The sequence below is a fragment of the Carcharhinus amblyrhynchos genome, chromosome 10, assembly GCF_965287045.1.
Source record: "Carcharhinus amblyrhynchos chromosome 10, sCarAmb.v2.hapA, whole genome shotgun sequence".
NCBI classification, from domain to species: domain Eukaryota; kingdom Metazoa; phylum Chordata; class Chondrichthyes; order Carcharhiniformes; family Carcharhinidae; genus Carcharhinus; species Carcharhinus amblyrhynchos.
In genome coordinates this window covers 87,339,553-87,358,614 of record NC_137333.1, presented here as the reverse complement: position 1 = coordinate 87,358,614, position 19,062 = coordinate 87,339,553, and the positions used below count along the sequence as shown (strand labels likewise).

The 19,062-nt window shown below is 39.5% G+C and overlaps 1 protein-coding gene across 2 annotated transcripts in view; it reads right to left on the bottom strand.

Moving 5' to 3' along the window:
• The window catches only part of fchsd2 (FCH and double SH3 domains 2), a 244,362-nt gene that overhangs the window by 113,549 nt on the left and 111,751 nt on the right, over positions 1-19,062 (bottom strand). For both annotated transcript variants that reach the window (XM_080197533.1, XM_080197534.1), the window contains exons 6-8: positions 16,009-16,142; positions 8,249-8,303; positions 3,913-4,041 (exon numbers count right to left, since the gene is read on the bottom strand). In XM_080197533.1, the coding sequence (XP_080053659.1) occupies positions 3,913-4,041; positions 8,249-8,303; positions 16,009-16,142 (318 nt within the window). The remainder of the gene's footprint in view (positions 1-3,912; positions 4,042-8,248; positions 8,304-16,008; positions 16,143-19,062) is intronic.

Genomic DNA, 19,062 nt, shown 5'->3' with positions numbered 1-19,062 from the left:
AAAAAAAGGCATATTTTACGACAACTTTATATTTACTCAACAGACACTTCAGGTTGGCTGGTCTGAATAGTTTGGGCAAATAAACCTCTGAATGGAAAAAAATATTTTTACGAAGTTTACAATTCATCCAATTTTCTCTTTCCTTTCATATTAATTATAATAATTTACAGATTCAATTTTTCCACACTTGTTCAACTTTGGCCATTGATTCAGTTCACATCAAAACATAATGCACAGGACAAAAAAAAAGAGCTCATCATGTCTGTTCCTTCTAGAACATATGTATGATTCAACCCCAACTACTTAATCACTTGAGCTTATGCATAAATACTCTGATATTCAAATACAATCAATGTAACCCAACACAAAGTCCTTTCAAAGCAGGATGCCCAAAATTGTATTTTGTGATCCAAATATGGCCTCAACAAAGTTAGAGATGCAAGGTTAGAATAACTTGTTCCAACTACCCTTGAGATGCAACCAACCATTTTATTAGCTTTGTTGCTAACAGCTGCACAATGACTAGAAACTTTCAGTAGATTATCAATAATTACATTCAAATGTTTTTCCATGTCTGCTGACAGACCCCACTTCTTCGCTTCAGAACAAAGTATTGCATTGTGCCTGCTCCAGCTATTCAATATTGCATATCTTTAAGGTTCAACTTGGAGTCATTTATAGAAAGCAAGGCAGTTATTTTCAAAAATATACATTTTGCTTTTAAATCTATTGACCAGCCTCCACCTGTGTCATGAACTGCTCTGAGACTGAGGGAGATGGGAAATTTTGGCATAAACTAGCAATCTTACCACTACTAATTTAACTGCACATTGCCATTACAAGACCTCAAATCCAGTGAATTGTTCTCAGATTTTTTCACTGCATCTCACCATCTGAATGAAGACTCTCCAAGGTTAATGGGAGTTTAATTTGTTCCTTTTAGCAAAAGTGGCTAAATAGCATAATCTATTTTAAAGAAGAAAGCATTGACATGGTACCTCACCCAAGATCTCACCCTGCCTTTTGTTTAGGGATACCAGTGTAAAATGCTGCACACAAATATAATTATTAACCATGTTAATACATATACAGAACAAAGGATCATTTATTGAAAGACAGACCATGCTCGTCTGATGTTGTTCAATGGTTTACTAAATCAAAGTCAAAAATTGTTTTATTTGCACGAGGTGCCACACTATGTTTTTCAAATTAAAAATATCACGCTCAAAATGCACACTGATTCAAAACACAAATACTGGAAAAATTACTAATGTCAATCTAGCTTATTTCATTTCCCAACTAGGCCATTGTTACAAGTGAGAATACATAATTCACAGCTGTATCACGTATGTCCATCTTTCTCAATCTTATTCCTAAAACGTATTCAACACATGGGTACTTGAGGAGAATAGTCAGTGTAACAGGAAGAAAAATAAATAAATTGCAGAAAGATTTAAAAAAACTTGTCAATTTTAATTTAGTCTTTAAGCTATCCATTACAAATTTCAAATTTTAGTAATCACCTACAAGCTGAAAACAACTATTTTCTTTTAAACATAATGTGCCATAATTATTCAATTAAAATAATTTATCTGCTCTAAATCCTCAAACCATGCAAGCAAACAGTTGCTCTATTTTGGAGACTTTAGTCTAAAGAAAAGCAATTGTATCCCACTGTTGTACTAATCCCAGAAGAGCTATGATTTATAATTGGAGAATATATTTTATAATTCATATAGAATTGACATCTCTCGAAATGTCTTTAGTATAAATTTATCTTATGAATGTTATGGGACGAATGCCAGCTCAGCAATACTTTAGGAGATGATAAACCCAGCAGAAATTTTACTCATAATGTTCAATGTCTTACTACTATTCTAACATTTTCTATTCTTTAGCTGTTTGTCATTATCACTGCTAACAAAATTTCCTCCAGGAAATCTGTGAAGAGGGGGCTTCTTCCAGAGTATTTTTTCTCCTTTTGGTTCTGGGACCTGGGACTTGATTGATGCATACTAATCATGGGATTCAAAGTGATGAAAAACACCATGAGCAGAATTTACGAGACCCCCCACCAATGGGTTTGCGGGTGAGGTGGGTGTAAAATACCCCGGATGGCTTTCCACTGGTTTTACTTGCCTGCCTTGACTTCTGGCCAGCCAGCCTGCGCTTGCCCCACTTCAAAATCTTAAGGAGCCAATTAATGATTATTTAAAGGCCATTTCCTGCCGTGTCTCAGAGCCATCAGGAACCACACAAAGTGCCCATGGTTGCCACTACCATTCCCGTCTGCTGCCTCAACACACTCTGCCATCTTAAAATTCCTGGCCAATATGTTTAGCGCAGAGCAATCAAAAATAGTTCTGTGGTATTGCTTCTGGACAGTTAAAAAATTAGTCAGTTCTGCTACAATTTTGTTCAAATTCTACTGGCTTTGTTTTATTTCTTTCCAAGTCTCAAAACGTCTTATTTCTATGACAGCCTACAAATCTCTAATTTTCTCTCTTTGTACAAGTCTTGAAACCTGCATCTTCTGCATGTCTTGCAAATATTTTCTAACTACGCATCTTTTTTTTGTCCTCAGCTCTACATTTTGAAACTTGCTGGCAATGGAAACCTGAAGGCAGACTTGGGGTGCCAAACCTCTGACATCAACAGAACTGATCTCATCTGAATGAGAGTGGGAGAACTGGAGACAGAGATGTAGCCTGACCTGGGAGGGAGTAAGAACAAGGAGGCAGAAAGTTAATAATTTGATATTTGGGCCACAAGAGGGAATTTATCTCTGATTACCATCTGAGCAGTAATATTTGCAGCATATAAGCACTGACAAATCAGAAATGGGAATATGAGACATTGTTTATTTAGATATATAATAGCTGAATTGCATTACAAGTTGTTAATTAAATGCCCATTAGATCAGCAATTAGAATACAAAGTACTAGTATTACTTAAGTTACACTCAGTTATGTTTGAGGATTGAATTGATTGGAATAGAGATAAAAATGGCAAATTTCAACTTCATTAGCAATGATTTCAATGTTTACTTTCCACCAAATTACTGAATTGGTTGGACCAAAGTAGATTAATAGGGGTCAGATCAAGCCCATCAGCAGCTGAATCATGCACTCAACATTAGGATGAAAGGAGAGGGGGATGTGAAGTATTTAAAATCAGACTACTTTGAAGATAGACAAAGAGATCAGAGTGGACAAAATATCTGGGTTGGAAAGGTGAATGAACTATAATGGCAGTTGTGAAATCTGACTTTTAAAATGTGACCTGTTCAAGTTTTAACATGGTAAACATGAACCAGTTACCTAGACACTTACTACAATAATACAATCATAGAGAAACAATCTTTTGATACTGCAAAAGCTCAATTTGCAGGCTGACCTCAAAAACAGAAAGAACTAATCATCACTCCATTACTATTGTAGGCACACTACGGATTTAATTTAGTCCTGAGGTCAAAATAAGTCATAGAGGAAAAGATGAAATGCAGTTATTACTTGTTTGGGATAATGTAAGATGACTCCCCTTTTTTGAAAATATGAAGAACAAAAAACAAAAACAAATCAGTTTACAATTATAGCTCAAATCATTGCTTTAGTGAATATTCAAGTATTTCACTGACATGAACTTAATTTAAGGTTTGATTTTAAAAAAATGCAATTTAAAAAGGTGCTTCCTCTGGAAATCATAAAACTACAACATTTCATTGTTTGAGCAACTGTTCCTTTGATGCAACCATGAAGGTAATGTCTGGAATGCAAAAACTTCACCCAACATGACTTGCAAGTCAGACTCCAGTGTCAAAAACTAAATGTCAAGTAAAGCATGGATGTGCTATTTATTTTTTTCAGTTAATTTTTAAATCACAAGAACACAAACATAGAAAGATTTGCTTACCATCATCATGTTTATTAGGTCTATTTGATAATAGCGGTCTTGATGTGCATTTGCAGCTGCCAGTGTAAGAAGATACTCATTTCTAGCATGGTTAGCTTTTGTATTGCATTCACTGCGTCGTGCTTTTAACTGGAATTCAAACAGAACATGTAATACTGGATGTCAAATAGGCTCATAAAATTTTCCGAATTGAGTTCAAGGCTTTTTAAATATGTTTTTCCCTCTATAGTTATGAATTACAAAGATAGAGACTGGAATTCTCCATTCTCACCCATGGCTGGGATTCTCCGGTCCTGCTGACCTAAATGGAGATTTGGTTGCGCACTAAATTGTCCATTTTCGCCAGCAATGATAACACGGTGTGCGAGATCAGAGAATTCTGGCCATAATCTATAAAATGGCTCTATTCTTGGCTTATTTATATCCCTCTCCACTATTTTTAAAACATTCTCTTATTTAGATTTCATCTTATTCTCCTTGCAATGTAAGCATGTAAAGGTATGGTAAGTTACGTGGAGCATTCACTGCTGAAGTGAGTGACAAAAGCATCTCACTTCCCTTCACCTGCTATGTGCCATTCAGCTAAAGGAGGTTATTGGATAATGTCAAAAGTTGAACTTTTCAACTAAATTTGGAAGAATGGGTGCTTCTGATAATGCATTCCTCTGCTGTGATATTTCAAGTTAGAGTTTTGTTTTTATTTTTTCCTGGTTTCTGAAAACAGCGACTTGTGAAATTCATGGACTTTATCGGATTTTGATATTTCAATCAAGTTCTCTTTACATATGCATCCAGATGTGAGAATTGGCTAAGTTCACGGTCTGGATTCATAATTGAACTAGGACATGGATGGTGGGGGAAATCACACTTGTAAAAGGTACAAGCTAGGACCTGTCTTCATGCTTAGGTCTACATACATCTCTGTACAACATCACACTGACGCCTGGCTCTGGGTCATGTGCCTTCTAACATCACTGAACTCTATCCCACACTAACTTGTATACATGTCAAACCTTATAATACACCTCCTTGCAAGTCTTTATCTAATGTATTTGAAGTTATACTTGTTAACTTCATGTCAGACATTATTATCACTCCCATACATTTATATTGTTGTAATGACCTTATCACTATTACTACATTATCACTATCACATCTTTCCCTTCAAGTCCTTGAATTTAAAGGTTCAGGTGGTGCATATCCAGTTGGCAGTCTTATCAGAGGGGTTTGAGGCTCTGTCATTACTGGTTGTTCCATGTGGTTTTGAGGTTAAGCTGGCAGCTGGGCATGCTTTCATTCTTTTCCTGTCATTCCTTTATGTTGAACTGGACCTGGCTGGTCTAGCTGTTGCGTTGATCAGTGGCTGCCGCTACTTTTGAACTTGTTTCTTGCAGGGTGGATGGATGGACATTGTACTCAGCTCCTTGTCCACTTCTCTCTCTTCTGTCATGTGGGTCATCTTGATGTCGTCTCTGGCTAAGGAATAGCATTCTGTGACCTGCTGAATCAGTCAAATCGGAACTTCTGCTCGTTTTTTTCTTTTAGAATGCTGGACAGTCACAACATTCTCTAAATATTTAATGATTTTTCTCTCTTTATTTGGATGAGCTCAGATATCAGGTTTAGGTACTTTTTTGTTTTGTTTTTGTTTCGGTCTTCACGGAGGAGGACGTGAATAATTTGCCGGGTGTTAGAGATGGAAAGGTGATAGGACTGGAGGGTCTCGATGACATTACTGTTACCAGAGAGGTGGTGCTCGACAGACTGGAGGGACTGATTGTGGACAAGTCCCCAGGACCGGATGGAATGCATCCAAGGGTCCTGAAAGAAATGGCGGAGGTGATAGTGGATGCCTTGGTGGTTATTTTCCAGACGTCGCTGGATTCCGGGGAAGTGCCAGAAGATTGGAAAGCGGCTAATGTTACGCCGTTGTTTAAGAAGGGTGCCAGGCAAAAGGCGGGGAATTATAGGCCTGTTAGTTTAACGTCTGTTGTAGGTAAAATGTTAGAATCCGTCATCAAGGAGGAAATAGCGAGGCATCTTGAGGGGAACTGCTTGATAGAGCAGACGCAGCACGGTTTCGTTAAAGGGAAGTCGTGTCTGACAAATTTACTGGAGTTCTATGAGGATGTCTCTAGGGCGGTGGATAGAGGAGAGCCGGTGGATGTGGTCTTTCTTGATTTTCAGAAGGCGTTTGACAAGGTACCTCACAAGAGGTTATTGTAGAAGGTCAGGGGGCATGGAGTTGGGGGTAGGGTGTTAGCGTGGATAGAGGAATGGTTGTCAAATAGGAGGCAGAGAGTGGGGGTCAATGGGTGCTATTCGGATTGGCGGATGGTGACTAGTGGAGTGCCCCAGGGGTCGGTGCTGGGGCCTCAGCTATTTACCATTTATATAGATGATCTGGAGGAGGGAACCGAGTGTAGGGTGTCAAAATTTGCTGATGACACCAAAATTGGTGGAAAGGCAAATTGTGCGGAGGGTGGGGAGAGTCTGCAGAAGGATCTAGATAGGCTGGGCGAATGGGCCAGGAAATGGCAAATGGAATTTAATGTTGGCAAGTGCAAGGTGGTCCACTTTGGTAGGAATAATGGTAGGAAGGATTATCACTTACGTGGAGAAAAACTGCAGCAGGCGACGGTGCAGAGGGACCTCGGGGTCCTTGTGCATGAGTCGCAAAAACCCAGCTTGCAGGTGCAGCAGGTGGTCAGGAAGGCGAATGAGATGCTGGCCTTCATCGCGAGGGGGATTGAATATAAAAGTAGGGAGGTCTTGCTGCGGCTGTATAGGGCATCGGTGAGGCCGCAGCTGGAGTACTGTGTGCAGTTTTGGGCGCCGTACTTACGCAAGGATATTTTGGCCTTGGAGGGAGTGCAGAGGAGGTTTACTAGGCTGATGCCGGAGTTGAGGGGGTTGAGCTATGAGGAGAGGCTGAATAAATTAGGCTTGTACTCGTTAGAGTTTAGAAGAATGAGGGGAGATCTCATTGAGCCGTATATGATGATGAATGGGATGGATAGGATAGAGGTGGAGAGACTCTTCCCGCTCAGAAAGGATAGTAGGACTAGGGGGCACAGCCTCAAGATAAAGGGGAGGCGGTTTAGAACGGAGTTGAGGAGGAACTTCTTCACTCAAAGGGTGGTGAATCTCTGGAATTCTCTGCCCGTTGAAGTGGTGGAGGCTACCTCGCTAAATATTTTTAAGACGCGGGTTGATGGGTTTTTGATAAGAGAGGGGATTAAGGGTGATGGGGAGAGGGCGGGAATGTGGAACTGAGCCACGACAGATCAGCCATGATCTTATTGAATGGCAGGGCAGGCTCGAAGGGCTAGTTGGCCCAGTCCTGCTCCTATTTCTTATGTTCTTATGTACTGACTTGGGGATCATGTTTCAGCTATGGGTCTCTTTCAAACATCGAACACTGAATTACTTAAAATATATATCTCAGGACTTGCTGCAGCCTGGGATTTTAAAAGATTTAGCTCATCCTTCGTGTTCTGTCGTCTGCACTATGAAGCTGGACTCTCAAAGGAGGTTCAATGGAGTCTTCTACTTCAGTAAGGAATTTTAAATCTTTGCCTCAGCTTCCAAGCCTTTCTTTGGAGCATTTCCTCAGTGCCTCTGCTTCTTCTGAAGCTTTTTTGAGGTCAGGATTCTTTGTTGAATTTTTCTCAGTTTTATAGCATTTCAGCTTATCCATTTTAGCAAGGTTCTGGGTTTTTATCCCGCATGTCTCAAATAAGTCTTTGTAATCTTCCGTAGGTTAATGCTAAATCTTTATAAACTACTAGAGCTAAATGTACAGTAAAGGTTACAAATTAAGAGCTGTCTCCATGCTTACGTCTACACACGTCTCTGTACAACACCCACACTGACGGCTGGGTCTGGGTCATGTGCCTTCTTAAATTATTTTGAACAGTCTTTCCCACATTAATCCTATTTATATCAGATCATAATTCTATGATGTTCAGAGGATTAGTGTACCCAAGTAATGTGCTCAATCCACCATTCAGAGATTGTGGGTTCAATTAATTAGGTGGTCGTGTGTTTTAATTCTCCAACTTCAATCTTGCTATTGCTTCAGAATTTCTTGGCAAAGTACTATTAACTGTGTACAATTAGTCCTTCTAGCCCAGTGTAGGAAAATAAACTGTTCTCATCTTGTTACAAATATGGTTAAGGAATGCCTCAACATCAAGTTGTTCAAAATTTCAGACAATTTCCATTTGGCTAAACTAAGCAGAACTGGGACAAATCGCAGAAATATTTCATGAAAATTAATTGCGCAAGAGTAAGATCACCAAGAAATAGTCATTTAAATTGTTGTACAACTCACCTTTACACTTGCTTTCTGTAAACTTATTCTTGATTGAAACAGACTAAGTTTTGACCTGAAAATAAAGAAAATCTTGGATTTAAACAGCGCACTTGATTTTATCGATTTAGTGCAAACCTGGTTTAGGGAAGCATCGGATGTCAAAGTAGAAATAATTCACTGTTACTATTTCCTTTGTCAAGCCAACTGACAATTTGTCAAGATTTAAAATGCATACTTACGTTTATATATGTTTTATACATAAATAAAGGAGGTCCTTTTGCTTAGTGAGTACCTCTAGGCCAGAACTGGATTCAAGTCCCACATTACAGCTTGATGGCCATGGGAGATGCGCACATTACATGGTCAAACAGGTTGATTATCAGCCTGTAAATCCTTCCAATATGCCTGGTGGCAGGCAATAAATTGTGGAGTTTCTTAGTCAGCCATACTGAAGAAGGCAAATAGCAAACCACTGCAGTACACTGCCAAGCATAACCATGGACCAAGCCAATGGAATTCCATGGTTGCCAGCGTCTCTTTAGATATGGTACCCGAAGGAGAAGGATACATAAATTGTTAAAAATTGGCCTTTTTGTGGCAATGTCCATCAGATGCAAGTAGGGTGGGTAGTTAAAATGGCAGTGTTTCAAGCTATATTTTCAGCCTGCTGCTTTTTCTGTGCTTTTCCAAGAGGTCTGGTGAATCTCCTGCAACAGGACCAGGAGGTCATTGTCTGGCCAACAGGCTCTCAAAGTCAGCAGAGCCCTCAACTTTTTCCATCATTAGCTTATTTCAATCTAGAGGACATCATTTGCATTGCCCAGTCTGCGGCAATTGGCAGCTATCAAGAGCAGAACAGCATATAAACTTCCACACTGATCTCAGGGACATCCTAGGGGTTTTTTTTAAGCATTAGTTGACTTTCCCAAAATGCAGAGTACCATCCGGATACCAGTCAGCAACATTGGCAATTAGAAAAGGCTGTTCCCCATTATTGTGCAGTACATGGTTGATCAGACAAGCAAGGTCAATTTTCTCATAATACAGTGTATATGATGAACCCAGGAAAATGATAAACCGACCCCCATGGGATTGACATGTATGAATCCCTCTGCAAACTAAAAATTACTCAGCAACAAAGGTATAATCAAAGCTTGGGTCTATCAGGATTATTAATGTGCACATCATTAGGATGCTGAACAAATGGCTCAGGTGTCTCGATAGGTCCAGGAGCTCCCAGCAGGATGTTGCATTTGGAGCCTTCCACACCAAACTGTCTTGTATACTTCACTGCATAACCAGACTGAGAGTTTTTAATTTGGAGAAGTCAAAGCAGTAGCTGTCATTACCGGCTAAGGAAACAGCAGAAATAGAAGGCCAGCTGAATGTCTTGCAGCAAGGAACTTGTGGGATCAGTTAATTGCTCAGTCATTCAGCCAAAGCTACACATTCTCTATGCTTAACAGTCTTTCATTTGTCCTTTGCCAAAAGAAAGAGCTCGTATTTGTAAAGTATATTTCAACATTCCAGGATTTTCCAAAGTATGTCATGGTTAATAAATTTCTTCTGAAGTGCAGGCAGTGCTGAAATATAGAAATTGGTTCCCTTCCTGGCAAGTCTTCCAACATTTCTTACGGTTGTTTGAAAATTGCACAAGTTTTCCTTTCATGGCCATCCTCATTTATGTTATCCTCAGCAGATCAGAGAGAGGATCTTGCACTCAATAAGCCATCTCCTACGTGCTCTTTGCCAGTAGTACGTGGTTCTGCTCGCTTATGCTAGGCGTTTTACCACTTGCAAGCCTCTCTGGTTCAAGATCTAATCCATATGGAATGCCAATCTCTGTTGGCGTTTGAGCAAATGGAGTGCCTGACAGAGTGCCTGCAGGATGATTGTCTTCCTCTTGTTTGGATACATCTTTTGGCAAAAAGGAATCAGAAAGGAAAGAAAAGTGATAAGATGGCAGAAGAAGAAGCTTGGTATTTACAGGTAAGAGCCTGGGAATGCATCTCAAATTTGTGGAACAGACTGCATAATTGTTTAGGGGTAAGAAGGGTTGCAAGCAATATGCAGACAGGTTGCTGAGCTTGTCCAACAAGCCTCACCTTCACTGATGCTGATGGCTTGTCTGAATCATTCCAGAGCATTCTACTCTGCTTTGTTGAAGGCAATGATGTTGTTGATGTCTTGTTCCTTTCCACCACATTATCCATGGAAAGTGAGTTAAAAATTGTCAGAGATTAATGGGGCTTGTTTAATCAGTGCATGTGTTGATAGATGGTGAAGAAGCAAGATGGAATGGTGCGCGGAGATGATGAATACAGAAAGTGCATATAACATGACACAGTAAGAAGTTTCACAACACCAGGTTGAAGTCCAACAGGTTTATTTGGAATCACGCGCTTTTGGAGCACTAGGATTCCAAATAAACCTGTTGTACTTTAACTTGGTGTTGTAAACTTCTTACTGTGCCCACACCAGTCCAACACTGACATCTCCACATCACATAACATGAAATAGAGCATGAGAAAAAGTTGCTTTTTGTGCAAATTATGGTATGTGAGAAGAGACTGTTGTTAGTGTGTGATCTAAAAAGAAGAAAGGAAGAAATGAATGATTGTTTACACGATTGTGCCCTGAAGGACATGATAGAGGGAAGGAAATTGTTCAGTGATAGAGAACGGAACGAACAGAGTATTGTCAGGTGCTGTTACGAAAGCTGGAGATGTGAAGAGGTGTACTCACTCTTGCTCTCGTGGGGTAATTGAAACCCATGCTGAGGGTTATGCTGACCCTTTCAACCATCTCTTGGTTGCCATCCGTCTTGGGAATATTCATGCAGCTCCTGGGGGGCAGTTGCTACCTCCTTGCTCTGACTTCGTCCACAAGGATCTCCAGGAGAGATTTGAAAAGCACAGGAGAACCTTCTCCACGTCGATGTAGCCTGGATGTCTTCCAGAGGTCAGAAATGAAAATGCAAGCAGAACTGCAGCCTTGCTTTAGGAAGTGCAACCACATTTTGAAGCATCATTGAGAATTTCACTGAAAATTGCATGCAGCATGCTGTGGCCTGCCTGACTCCAAATTCAATCAGTGGGGGCGGGTGTGTGTGTGTGTGTGTGTGTGTGTGTGTGTGTGTGTGTGTGTGTGGAGAAGGAAGGAGGAGAGGGGTGCAGTCACTTGGTCTAATGGAATTAAGGACCAACAGTTAAAATTGCTGGGTGATGTCATGGAGGCTTATGCTGTGTGTTCATGCCACTGCAGCACTTAAGCCCACAGCCTTCTGATTCAGAGACAGCAGCACTACCACTTAGCCAAGGTTCAGCAAAATTGCATCTGTTATTAGAAAACTAACTAAACAAGAAAAAACTGTGAAAAACATCTGAGGAAGAAGAAGGACAAAAGGAATAATTTTGGCTCATATAACAAAGAACCAGCATAGGAATAATGGACAGAACGCTCTCATCATGTGCTGTAAAGCTTTTTGCAACAAGTACAAAGTTAAAACAGTTAAATAAACAGATTCTGGAAAAATATCTAAGTGTAACAGATGACCAAACTCCGTTGCCTGGGCCTTGGCACTTCCCTCTGCATCTGGATCCTGAACTTCCTAATTCACAGACCATAATCAGTAAGGGTAGGCAATAGTGCCTCCTCCATGATCATCCCCAACACCAGTGCCCAACAAGGCTGTGTTCTCAGTCACTTACTATACTCCTTATAAACCTATGACTGTGTGGCCACATTTCCCTCCAATTCGATTTTCAAGTTTGCTGACGACACCACTGTAGTGGGTCGGATCTCAAACAATGATGATGCAGAGTACAAAAAATGATACAGAATCTGGTGAACTGGTGTGGCAACAATAATTTCTCCCTCAATCTCAACAAAACAAAGGAGATCGTCATCAACTTCAGGAAGCGTAAAGGAGAACATGCCTGTCTACATCGATAGGGACGAAGTAGAAAGGGTCGAGAGCTTCAAGTTTTTAGGCGTCCAAATCACCAACAACCTGTCCTATTCCTCCCATGCCGACAGTATAATTAAGAAAGCTCACCAATGCCTCTACTTCCTCAGAAAAATAAGGAAATTTGGCCTGTCAGCTCCGACTCTCACTAACTTTTACAGAAAGGAAGCATCCTTTCTGGTTGTATCACAGCTTGGTATGTTTCCTGCTCTGCCCAAGACTGCAAGGAACTATAAAAAGTCGTGACTGTAGCTATAAAAAGTCCCAAATGTAGCTCAATCCATATCAGTCACTTTAAGTCAGCTTATTAAAATATCCTCCTCCAAACCCAGGGACACAATAAAAACCTAGATTTACTATTTACCACAAATTTTATTTAATTACTTACACTGTATAAAAATTGAAAAATATCTTTTTGAAATCACAACCTGCATTTCATTCTGAATTGTAAGCCTGCGCACACATAGCTACGCTACATCACTTTCATAACTCCATACGAATAGGATAAAACAAAATATCCATGAAGTATCTCTCTCAAAATATATCAAAGTAAAGTTTATTAGTCACAAGCAGGCTTACATTCACACTGCAATGAAGTTACTGTGAAAATCCCCTAGTGACCACACTCCAGCGCCTGTTCAGATATACTGAAGGAAAATTTAGCACGGCCAATCCACCTAATCTGCTGTGGGAGGAAACAGGAGCACCCGGAGGAAACCCATGCAGCCACAGGGAGCATGTGCAAACTCCACACAGTGACCCAAGCTGGGAATCGAATTCCGGTCTCTGGTATTGAGAGGCAGCAGGGCTAACTACTGTGCCACCCCACTATCTACAAATGCCCAGGCACATAAAAGTCGGAATGAAATTCTCAAAACAAGTCAAGATACAAGACTGAAGAACAAGTCCCTGCAGTGGAAATTTCTTGTAGGTATTCCCAGTATTAAATAATCTATTTTATGGGCAAGTTCTACAAATTTAGGTTTGCTGCAAATCCCTTCTCAGATTTAGCCACTTGGCTAACTTGAACCTCATGTTTATTAGACTTACACTACCTGATATCTACGTGATAGCAAGAAATGTGTAATCTTCGTTTACATATTAAAATTGGTCACTAAGCATGCTGCAATCTGCAACAGATCCTCAAGTCTTTCTTCAATTTACTTGAAGATTAGCTGAGTTAACAGTAAATGAGGAAAAGCTTGTTTCGAATTGTTAATTAGGTTATTTTGAAGTCAGGTGTACTTACAGAGCATCAGTTAAATTCAATGATATAATTTAAACTCCATCTAATAATATAAAAATATTTAATATTTACCATTACATTACTTCAATAGTATATTGATTGATTTAAACAGTAACTCTTCTGCATTTTGTTTAATTGACTTCATCTACTCTGGGTCTTTTCTACATCATCTTTGTTGCCAAACTAGATGGTCCTTTAGGTATTTACAATTGCTTCATTGTTGGTACAGAATTTTAAAAATCTTTTCTGAGCATCAGAAGTTTTTACAATTAAAGAGATAACCTACCAAATTGCATATTATCTAGTCGATAAAGGAAACAAGATCTTAAATATGTTCTGTCTCAGACCCTTATTTAGTTGCAGCAAAACACCTTCGTTTTAAAATACATGTGACGTACCTTTCTTGTTCCAAATAATTTCTGCAAAAAAAAAGGTTACTAGATCCTAAACCCTGAGTGTAAGTTTAGTGTATTACTGGAAGGATAATTATGTGGGGGAAAGCCAAATTCAATGAAGAAAGAACATATCTGAGTGCAATAAATTGGAGTCAAAGGTTGGTAGAGAAAATAATAGCTGAACAAAGGCTACCTTCAAAAAGGAGATAGCTTAGGCACAGCCAAGACATATCCCCTCAAAAGTGAAAGATAGGGCAAACAAAACCAGAACTCCTGGGCTAACAAAGCAGTTAGATATTCAAAAGAAGAAGAAAAAGTGTGCTAGTGAGTAATGTCTGGCAGAAAATACAATTGAGAGGCAGGCTGAATAAAGAAGGTTAAAGTGAGGAGGCGAAAAAGCAAATAAGAGAAGCAGAGTATGAAAACGGAGTAATAACCACCTTAATGGGCAATCCCAAGTCTTCTATAGGTCTATGAATAGTAAAATGGTGGTAAAAGGGGCAGTAGGACCAAACAGTCACCAAAAAGGAGATTTACACAAGGAGGTAGAGGGCACAGCTGACATACACAAACATTTTTCATCTGTCTTTATGAAGGAAGAAGATGCTACCTAGGCCATGGTTAAATAGGAGGCAATTCACACTCTAGAACAGTTCAAAATTAGTAAGAAAGTCTGAGAGATGCTGCTTGAGCAGCACGGCACACAGTGGTTAGCACTGCTGCATCACAGCACCAGGGACCATGTTTCAGTTCCAGCTTTGGGTGATTCTTTGTGGAGTTTGTCCGTTCTCCCCGTGTCTGCACGGGTGCTCGTTTCCTTCCACAGTCCAAAGATGTGCAGGTTTGGTGTATTGGCCAGGGCCAATTGCCCCCTAGTGTCCCTATATAGTGTACAGGTTAGAGGGATAAGCGAGGTAAATGGATGGGGTTATGGGGATAGGGTGGTGGATGGGCCTGGGAAAATGCTCTGTCAGACAGTTGGTGCAGACTCGATGGACCAAATGGTCTCCTTCTGCACTGTAATGATTCAATGAGTCTGTAAATATATAAGGCATCAGGGCTGGATTTTCTAAAAATTCATTTATGGAAGCTGGGCATCGTTGATTTGGCTGCATGTGTTGTCCTTCCGAAGATACTGAGGAAAATGATAGTGTAACCCTTTATTCAGAGGCACTGGCCATAAATTTTCAGTTTTCCTTAGGCTCAGGAGTGATGCCAGAGGACTGAAGCATTGCAAATTTTACATCCTTGTTCAAAAAAAGGTGCAAGGATAACCAAGAACCACAGGCCAGTCTGTTTAACTTCAATGTTGGGGGAACTTCTAAAAACAATAATCAGACACAACTAACAGTCATTTGGACAAATATGGGTTAACAAAGGAAAGCCAACTTGGATTTCTTTAGGGAAAATTATGTTTAATTAATTTGTTAGAGTTTCTTGACGAGGCAGCAGAGTGTTGATGAGAGTGATGCTGTTGATATGGTTACATACAGTGCCACTCAGCAGACCTGAACAAAATTATGGCTCATGGAATACAAGGTACAGTAGCGAAGTGATTGATAACCTGTTATCAGAACATTCAATGCAAGGACGTTAATTTGAAACACCAACTTGGTTTCCCTCCACAGATGCTGTCTGATCTATTGAGTTTTGCAGCGCTTTTTATTATTTCAAAGCTTCATTACCATGTTTTTGCTTTTCTCATTTTTCAACTCATCTTAACATCTGTTGCAGTAATGCTTTTCATGATGCTAATCTAAAATTAAGCTAGGTGGTTTCTCATTACAATGTTACTCTTGTGATTGCAATTCTACATTTAAATAAAACACAGCAGATTCTATCAGCATTACTGATAGTGGCACTGTAACACAGCCTTTTACAAATTCCACAAATACATTTAAATTTCAGTAAACGTCAAACAGAATGACTTTCAGACATCAGCTTTCCGGTAGGCACGTATTTAGTCATTTCTATGAGCAGGAACAGAAGCGGCCAGGTAACACATTTTGTATCTGTGTGTTACATGAGAAATGTGTCTCAGCACACTGACTTATACAATTGAAGTATAAATATTTGAAGAACAAATTAAATGCTGAAACCATTTTGTCTTGAAGTAGCAGATGGCAAAATATCTCCCATTAATATAATATAGAAAAAAAAATTAACACACTTGGCCTCTATATCCGCTTTCTCCCGTGCTGCGTGAGCCATCTGTTCCAGCTCAAAATACTTCTTTTTAGACTTTGCCAGATCCTTCACAGTCTCCTGGAATTCAGCCTGAATCTTTGTCAGCTGATCAATGCACTGCAGAAACAAGATAACACTGTATATTAGATGCAACATAAGAGAAAAGTTTTTCTTGTTAATATGAACTGATAATCACGATCACAAAATGATGGAAGATGGCTGTTACTTTCAATATCCAGTAAATGTAACTTACATATTTTTAACTTGCATCTTCCTTAAAAAGTTGTTAAAACGCAGTTAAGATATTCAACTATTCCTAGATACTGAGAACAACACTCAATTGGCAGTTATCCTTCCAAGTCTGCTACCTCAAGAGAAAACGTATTGCAAACATAAAACCATGTATATGAACAAATGAAATAGGAGGAATGGGCGCCTCAAGCCTGCTCTGCCATTTACTAAGATCAGTGGTGGGTGCCTGCAGCTCAAGGACCACGAGAGGTACATCTGAGTTCTGAGTGCAGCCCAGGAGACACTTCGTTGACTGCTGCCCACTTGCAAGGTTGTAACATTCTGCTGATTTCTGTCCACATAGTTTCTTTCCTACTGGTACGACTGAAGTGATAAACAAGTGAAGCAAGAGTAGGTGAAGTGAGGAGCATGTTGATTGCACACAATATTGACTATGAGAGCCATGCTTTCCTTCTGTGTCCAAAGTGTAAATATTTCTTTTGTTTTTACTTTATTAAGTTGATGATAGTTGTATTAATATATATATAAATGATTAAGCATTATATATAACTCATTATGAAATATGCAACATATATTAAATGTATTTAATCTTATTCATGGGATAAGGGTAGTGAACAAGCCTGATTTCAATCTTGCAGCCCACTGAGAAGGAGGAGGGCCACTCACTAGCTGAGGTTGCCCATCACTGAATAAGATCATTGCTTATCTGACTGTAACTGTCACTCCTGCCTACCCCGAACAACCTTTCATCTCTTTGTTAATCAAGAATCTATTCAGCTTGGCCTTAAAAACATTCAACGACCCTGCTTTTACTGCCTTTTGAGGAAGACTTCCAAAGACTCTGAACCCTCAGAAAAGAAAATCTCCTATTGCTGTCTTATGTGAGTGATCTTGTTTTCAAACATTGGCCTCTAGTTCTAGATTCTCTCTTGAGGAAACATCCTCGCCACTTCTACTCTGTCAAGACCCCTCAAAATCTCAAAGGTTTCAATCAAGTTACCCCTTACTCTAAATTCCAATGGATATAAGCCAAACTATCCAACTTTTCCCCATTCCAATTCTTAATCTGGTAAACTTTCTCTGAACTGCTTCTAATACACTTGTATCTTAAAAATGGAGACCAATACTGTAAATATAATTCCAGATATAGTTCTACAGTGCCTTGTACAACTGAAGCAGAACCTCCTTTGTTGGGTAATTAATTTGCGGCATGCCAATCGTTACATTCTTCAATCCAATGTTGTTGCAGAGGAAATGAATTATTTGAGCTTGCGCTACTCTGGTGAAAGAGCCCTAACTTCGCAGTTAGGTTTCCATAAGAGTAATGACTCCTTGATAATTTCCCAGTGAATCTATACTGCACTTCCTCAATTTATTTCATATCCTTCCATTAATTCACTAGCCAAATGTAGGCAAGCACAATGGAGACACAATGTTGAAATTAAGACCAATTTATTGAAAAGCAAATCCTTCAGAAGGGTTTAACACAAAATGCTGTGAGAATGTGGAATGCACTGACCCAGAAGCAATAATGTAGCACTAACTGAGGGATTTAAAAAGGTAGACAATTATTTGGAAAGCAGTGACAAAAAGACGAGAATTTGGGACTGAAAGAATGGTGTGTCTAAAAATTTGCACAAAAAACAAGTTTTTTTTGTTTTCAGATAAATCACAAATGCTGAATTTTACTTCACATTGTTCACCCTTTATACAGTGTCTCATGACAGGAAATTGCATTATTCAGCAAAACAAAAAAAAGAGTGGAGTCCAGAAAGAATTTTTAAGAACATCCAAGAGAAGGCAAAAACAAAAATTCCCTTTTAAACGATCTTTATAATCCACAGCCAATTTATTTTTTTAGGAAAATGCAGGTAATATTGCAGAAATGAAGGTTCATTTTTAGGCCACGAAACTGAGTGATTCTAAATGTTTCTGGTGTTATTGCTTCCAAATGGATGAAATCTAGCCAAAGACCAACAAAAATGCAGGCGGGTTCCAAGTTTTCATTATCCTGGCGATACTGAGTAAAGGCAGCTTTCAGATGACAAGTTGCTTGTTTGGAAATACACTTGCAAAGTACTTTGTATTAGGCAGGCAAGCAAGCCCCCTCACTAATTAATTTTTTTTTGTTGCCATGCATGATCTCGAATCAAGCAGACTGCTTGATAATTAGATCATGCAAAAACATTTTGAAAAACTGGACTGCAACTTCCTCAATCCTTTCTCCAATGAAAACAAGTTATTTGAGTCCAATCACTCACAATGACGGTGACCACTTTAAAATGCAACTATCTGTACTATTACTATTCAACAGATTTAAAAATAAAAAAAAAACATTCATAAGAACATAAGAAATAGGAGCAGGAGTAGGCCATCTAGCCCTTCGAGCCTGCCCCGCCATTCAATAAGATCATGGCTGATCTGTCGTGGCTCAGTTCCACATTCCTGCCCTCTCCCCATAACCCTTAATCCCCTCTCTTATCAAAAACCCATCAACCCGCGTCTTAAAAATATTCAGCGAGGTAGCCTCCACCACTTCAACGGGCAGAGAATTCCAGAGATTCACCACCCTTTGAGTGAAGAAGTTCCTCCTCAACTCCGTTCTAAACCGCCTCCCCTTTATCTTGAGGCTGTGGCCCCTAGTCCTACTATCCTTTCTGAGCAGGAAGAGTCTCTCCACCTCTATCCTATCCATCCCATTCATCATCTTATACGGCTCAATGAGATCTCCCCTCATTCTTCTAAACTCTAACGAGTACAAGCCTAATTTATTCAGCCTCTCCTC